The sequence below is a fragment of the Melampsora larici-populina genome (genome assembly GCF_000204055.1).
Source record: "Melampsora larici-populina 98AG31 unplaced genomic scaffold MELLAscaffold_43, whole genome shotgun sequence".
NCBI classification, from domain to species: domain Eukaryota; kingdom Fungi; phylum Basidiomycota; class Pucciniomycetes; order Pucciniales; family Melampsoraceae; genus Melampsora; species Melampsora laricis-populina.
In genome coordinates this window covers 285,764-293,107 of record NW_006768807.1, presented here as the reverse complement: position 1 = coordinate 293,107, position 7,344 = coordinate 285,764, and the positions used below count along the sequence as shown (strand labels likewise).

At 41.6% G+C, this 7,344-nt stretch overlaps 1 protein-coding gene across 1 annotated transcript; it reads right to left on the bottom strand.

The window, feature by feature from the left end:
• Positions 1 to 2,813: 2,813 nt before the first annotated feature.
• Positions 2,814 to 3,553, bottom strand: MELLADRAFT_110300 (uncharacterized protein; the record flags this gene model as incomplete). Its single annotated transcript, XM_007414388.1, has 2 exons — positions 2,814 to 3,362; positions 3,449 to 3,553. The coding sequence occupies 2 exons, from the start codon at positions 3,551 to 3,553 to the stop codon at positions 2,814 to 2,816; spliced, it is 654 nt and encodes a 217-aa protein (XP_007414450.1).
• Positions 3,554 to 7,344: the final 3,791 nt, after the last annotated feature.

Genomic DNA, 7,344 nt, shown 5'->3' with positions numbered 1-7,344 from the left:
CTTAGTGATTGTGGTTGGGGATAAAGCACCTCGAGTTGGTGTGGCTATATCGGCTGCAGAGGAGAAGGTTCGTTCCACTGCACAAGTGGTGGCAGAGACCGAAAGGTATTCTCGAGCTAGGGTTGCAAGGACCGGGAATTTAGAGGCATGAGCCTGAGCAAAGAAACCAACATAGATTAATATCACAACAATAGAGTGAAGATGATACAAAATTAAAAACTCACCTTCCACCAACTCAAAGGAGTTTGACCAGGTGCCACTGCATCATGGCCATCCAAGTACCTTTGCAACTCCGCTTCGCGAGCCTTAGTACCATCAGCAGAGGAGTGAGTCGCCACAAAAAGGTCATACCCGTATGAAAGTGTATCGGTAGGTTGAGAAACACTAGGAGAGGGGGAGGAGGGTGGGGTGATTGGCCAGCAAGATAAAGCGTGATCAAAGTGTCTCTTGACTGCCGATCTAGCTTCTTCAAGATAGTCGGGGTAGTGAATTTCAAATATCTTGAGACGTAGTTGAGGATTCAGAACAGTGGCCACCAGGATTGTGTTGCAGCGTGATGCCTCGTGTTGATATTGGCGGAGTTTGGGTAGCATGTGACTGATCATGTTGCGTATGGAATTGAATTCGGTCAAGGCCTCGATCGACTCAAGGGAAGTGATAGTACGATGGTACTCTGGTAATAAAATACAACCTGATGGGAAATCACCTTCCATGTGTTTGGTTGACACACGAAAAACCTAATAAAACAAAAAAAACATCAATGCAAAAATCAACATAGGCGAAATGTAGCTCAACTTACCTCCAATACTTGATTCAAAACCTCAAGGGCATCCCATTCTTCAGGAGAAATGGAGAGGCCCTGATAATACCGAGTCTTACGATCAGAAGTCATAATTGCATCGGCCACCTGAAACGATTGCTGGTCAGTTTTGGAAATTGAATACGAGAAATCAAAAGGTGAGTAGTCTACTCACATCACGGGCTAAGCACAATCGATTGGACACATCCAGATTGATGTTCCAGCGTAATCCCCACCCAGGAATGGGCTGAGGTCCCTGATAGCCAAGCTGGGACGACTTACCTTTGAATTCACCTCGACGTGCACCACTTCGACATAAGAATTTATTGAACTTCTTGGCCTGATTTGGATAAATTGATTGTCAGTAAGCAGATCAAACGATGAGAGGAAAAACAGGAAATCACAAAAAGGGAAAGTAAACATACCTTCTGATACCCAAGAATTACGGAGCACGCTTTGTCATCAATCTCATCATCTGAGTCTACATCATCATCATTTTCAGAAGAACATTTGCGCGCATGAGGAGGTATATCATAGTCATCTTCATCTGAACTATATTGAATATCCTCATCATCGTTATCAGCTGTTTGAACTCGAATGGTTGGAATCGGCATCAACATGTCGGGGTTTGAAGGCTTTGATTTGGATGTCTTGATACCAAGCGTCTTGAGTCCTTCTTTAACCACAAGGCCTAACTTGTGAGCATAACAACGTACATGATTAGCGTCTGAATCCCATAAAACCGGGTCTTCAGCATTTGCAAAAACAGATTCAAGCTCCGCTGCCATCGTCATGTTGTTCGAGCCAGAGTCTGTGGTTTGAGCTAATAAGTAAGAGTACAAAAGGAGAGAACACCATCTCAAGTCAGTATATGATTTTAATCAATAGGAAAGATAAGGGAAACTACTTATCTTCTTGTGGAGATCATGCTTCATAAGGAAGTGTGCGACTGGCTGAGCAAGAAGCACACCGTAATGATTCCATGTCACAAGTTTGAGCGTAAGATGAGTAGTTCGATAGGTCCACTGTTTGTCGATGTAATTAGCTGAAACCCCAATGAAGGCATACTTGCTGCCTTTTGTAGTCCACACATCGTGGAGTAAACAAAAGCGAGCATCGTTATCCTGTTTGTCAAAGATCAGATTGAAAAATGTGATCAACAGAACATAAGATCAGATAAATTAGAAAAAGAGGAAACGAGATTAAGATAAAGGAAAGAAAAAGAGGAAACGAGATTAAGATAAAGGAAATGAGATCAAGATAAAGGAAATGAGAAAGTCACCCACCTGAATTTCTTTGATGACTGACAAACTAAGGTCAACATATAGTTCCTTGGACATGGATGCTGCCCACTTGGGAGTTCTCAAGGTAGCCTGTCGATTCGAAAGCTTGAAGGCTGCACGCAGGATCCGATCTTCAAAACGAGCAAATGCAAGCGCATGACGCAGGATCCATATGACCATGACATGGTTGAGGAGATCGAGACTAAAGGTTGCCCGGGATAAGAAAGAGTCTAAAGTACCTAATGTACCTGTTACAACTGGGGCCTGAGCTGCTTGCTGTTGCTTCCAGGTGCGAGGTAGGTCCATCCCTGCCTCGATGGCCAGGTGTCGATTTGGGCAAGCAGGTCGATCTTTGGCGCCGTCACGATGTCCGTATAGATTATAATTGCTGTTCTTGCCACGTACAAACATCCCATCGCAGAACTTGCATTTGAATCCACGGGGGTCGGGCCCGGTCTGAATTGAAATAATGAGGAAGAAACAATAAAAAGTGAGAAATCGATTAGGAAAAAAAGATAAAAGAAAACCAAGACATCAATACCACATACCTCTTTTTTGACATGGACTGGAGGGTGATAGTAATCAAATAGATGACCTACTCGAGCACATTGTGCTCGGCGCACTCCAGAGGATTGGACAACCTCAACATCCGAGCTTTGGACTAAGTCGATGCAGACTGGTACTTCGACATCCTAGGATTTAAATATGAAATAGAGAGTCGAAATAATACATTAACAAATGAAAGAAAGATAAAAAAAGGAAACACTCACCTCAACAGCGAGACGCTTGCGCTTCTTAGCTGGTACAATCGGTCGGACCTTTGACTTGGCTTTGAACATGGCTGGAACTTTACCTCTGGTCGTTCGACGTTTTCCAGAGCTGCTTTGTCCTTTCTTCACTACAACGGACTTCTTTGAAGTAGAAGCCTTGCTTGATCGGGCCTGACGAAGCATTGAGTCGTCGGACTCGCAGCTGGATTGATCAGATTGATTGGATGATGCCTCTTCGGATATCAAGATTGACATAGATTTGTCTGAGTTGGACGAGTTGGCAGGAGAGTGACTGTGAGAGTTGGAAGGGGGAACTAAAGCACGGCGAGAATCCTTAGATTGGAACACAAAACCAGGGGACGGTAAAGGTAAAGTATCGCGACGACGAAGGTTACGGGTAGGGGTAGGAGCAGGTGATTTGTTTGATTCAAGGACTGGAGAACCATCACTGGGGGTGGGGGGACACATGGTTAATGATCGAGTTTTTGAGGTGAGTGTAAGATGATTAATCTAAAGTAATACGAGAATGAGAACACAACTAGTTTGAGCTAGACACCACAAATGAAGAACAAAGCGGATGAAGAAAAGAAACTGACCTGAAGAAGGCCAGGGTATTTATTGACCAGATGAGGGTAGGCTGAAGCTGACCATAAGGTGCGTGATTCTGTCATTCTCGCACCTAGTTCCCACTTTGATTCCATGGTTTCTTGCCCTAGCGAGACGATGACGTGATCTAGAATGAGCGAGTCAAGTGATCTAGAAACATTTTGAGATGGTATGTGTCGAGATGGTATGGGTTTGTTGATTCTTTGGTGTTGATGATACATATGCCCGTCCTCGGAAACATAGACAGAGAGATTGTTGTTGAGTGGTTGTCGAGATACTGAGGGAGGGTGAGGGTATATGGTGATGCTCATACTTACATCGATGGAGAGGAAGGGTTTCCATCACACTAAGGTAAGTATTTGTCAATTGTATGTAGTTACATACAATATAAACCAATATATACACTACATACCACTATAAAGCAATATCCGGCCGATATCCCGCCCAACTGCGCTGCGGCGCTATGACACCATGCCAGGCCCTAGAGCGATAGCGCTGTGAGATAACCGCTTGGCCAAAAAACCCATATCTATGGCGGTGCGGCCGCCACGATACCGCACCGCCACCGCAATTTTGAGCGGAGCGGGTCAGATATTGCCACCACCAGCACCACTACAGCTGATAATGAGACGCCCAACCCAACCACAATGACAGCACCTACCCAACCACGTATGGATCGTACAGAATACACTCCAAAACAAATCCAACACATCGAACGAAAAGCAAACCGACAGAAACGAGGACGAGATCACCTAAGAGTGTGCACAATAGCACAATGAGAACCTCTGCCTAACACCAAAACTAACAAGATGATTCTGACCTAAAGTAACCAATAGAAATAGTTAGAAAAGAACAAATATCACTAATAAGGAATTATAAGATGAGTACCTAAAAGTGGTACAGATGATGATTAGTATAAGTTATCTCTGTTTCAATAACTGATCTTTTGGGACTATAAGAGATGGATGTCTATAACAGTTGAAGACATAATCCAAACATAACCAGAATCAAAAACAACAACATTAAATTGAATAATAATCAGAAAGAAAGAAAAATAGAAATTTACGTACTTCTCTTTCCAAAGATGAGGAAAGAGAAGTACACTTGAATTCACACTGGACAAGTATGAGTACCAATTTGATCTACCAAACTAATTGGGGTAAGTATTTTGTAATTAATTCATCATTGGTTTATCTTAATTAATTCTCCTTCTCCTTTTGTGTTTCCTAATCATTTGTAAGTGTAATGTATTTACTTAAGTCGATTGCACATTTCAACATAAGTTTTTTTAAGGACATCAATCATGTCTTATAACGTAAAATTGGTCTTAAAAATTCAAACTTGAACTGCCCTAATACAAATGAAACAAATGCAATAAAGTTATAAACATTGCATTAAATCACTTGAAGTAGATTGTGAAGCCTAAAATTAATGGATCACTCCAGACGAGTAGACCTTTGCTCACATTGAATCTACCCACATAGTATATCTATTTCCTTCATCTCAAGGCTCAAATTTCTCTCACATACGCGACAGATCTTACTCAATCCCTGTTGTTTTAAACCGATTCCTACAATCATTTACCCAGTAAAGAATTCATCAAAGCTTTCAAAAATCGGCTCAAAGCTTCAACAGCTACTTGAGCTGAGGAAGATCAAGATCGATGATTCAAATATTGTTCTTTAATGAGTTTATCTATTAATGTCTTTGTCTAGTTGTCTAGATTCTTTAGCTGAATCCTTCACTCATATAAAAATTGGGTTTCTAACAAATAAAGTTACAAATTTCCTTTGTGTTTCATTTCTGTTGTTTTCATCTACATGTCTAGCCTGTTGAAGTCATTTTATCTCAATCATGTTCTTCTGACAATGCTTTGCTTGATCAACAGCCTAGCTTTGACCCCCAAAGCCCCAGTTTTTCGCTTTTTCAGCACAACGACACCATTTTGCACAATTTTTGGATGTTAGTGACAAAAAAGGTTGGAATCCAACTTTTTTTCAAGAGTTTTCCCGGGAAAGGTTGGAATTTACGTCACACACCTTGACCGGGGCTTTCCAGGGTCCTATCAATCTGCAAAGTTTCAAAGCAATATTCAAGAAAGTTATAATTCAAATTGAAAAGCTTAAATTGTTCTAAGACCAATAGTTCAACCACTCCACATCTCTAAGATCACATCCAATTCACGACGCCGGACTTTACGCTACCTCACAGCCCGACTTCTACAAGTCACAATTCTACAAGGCGTAATTCAGATATATTTGAAGATACTGTAGAATCATCATCTGAAGTCAAAATGTCCAATGAAACACTGGATGATGTAATGAAAGAATTGAGCTTAATGAATACGTGATTGAATACAGAAACCAAACTCCGGAAGAAAGCTGAGACTGAAAGTCAAGAAGCTAATGCCTGGAGTCAAGAATTAGCACAAAAGCTAGCACAACTTGAGTTGAATCAGAAGCAAGGACAGTCTCAAGGAACTAGTGCGACTCCTGCAGCTCATTCCCAAGCCCCAAATCAAATCTCTTTGCATAAGCCACCTAAAATTGCGACTCCGGATAAATTTGATGGATCTGAAGGACCCAAATCTGAAGTGTTTATGAATCAAATAGGCCTCTATATGAAGATGAATGCCTCGTTGTTTGCAGACGAACAATCACAAGTGCCTTTTGTGTTGTCTTATATGACCGGGAAAGCTAGCATCTGGAGTCAGGCTATAACGGATCAACTACTTGACCCGGAAAAAACTCATCTCGTCAATTGGTCCAAGTTGATTCAGTCTTTTTGCGCTACCTTCTTCGACAATGAACAAGTTTCTAAGGTTGAAAGAGAAATTCAAGCTCTCAAACAAACCCAATCAGTATCCTATTACTGGATATGATTCTCAGAATTATCACTCGTTGTTAAATGGTCTGCAGATATTCTCTTGTCTCAATTCCAACAGGGACTGAGCCAGAAATAGTCATTGATATGATTAATGCAACATTTGAAGAGGTTGAGAAAATGGCTCATATGGCCATTAAAATCGACAACAAGCTCCACCAACGCCACAATGTATCAAACTATCCGCCCGTATCACCTGCTGCGGCACACAACAGCACCACCAACCCTGATGCTATGGATTGTTCCGCATATCAACTCAATGTTTCATCTGATGAGTACAATCGGTGCGGTTCAACAGGGGCTTGTTACAGCTGTGGAAGTCTAGAGCATTTCATTGGAAGCTGTCCGAAAGCAAAGAGGCGCAGAGGACATGGTGGATTTGGAGGAGGAAGTAACAGAGGGAGTGAAATTAGTAGATTAAGAGCAAGAGTAGCAGAGTTAGATAGTCAATTATCAGAGGTGAAAGGAAAGGAGAAAGAGGAAGGGAGGTCTGAAGTGTCAAAAAATGAAGATGCTCAAGAGTGATAGTTGTGCCACCCCCGAGCAAATCTTGTCTAGGAGCTGAAGTAGGAGTTATTGATAGTCTTTAAATGAAAGATACTTGTATCATTGAAAGCATCCAACTCCACGATCCTAATTCTGACACAACCATGACCGCTAGAGCTTTAATAGACAGTGGTGCGACCCATGAGGCTATAAGTCTCACGTTTGGGGAAAGACACAAACTTCACATCGATCCCTTGCCCAAATCTCATAGTGTCACTGTTTTCAGTGGACACAAATCAAGAGTAACACATACTGGTGATTATATAGTAAATGAAGAAAATCAACCGATGTAGAACTTGAAGCTCAACAAGAGCTTTACAGAGCTTAAAGAGGGATAATCTACTAATATAACTAACCAGTAGAAGTTGCCTAAGACTGCCTCTTTGAAAGAATCATCACGGGGTTTTGCTGAATTCTTGGGATAAGGCACCAGAGAAATTGTCTCAATACTTAATTC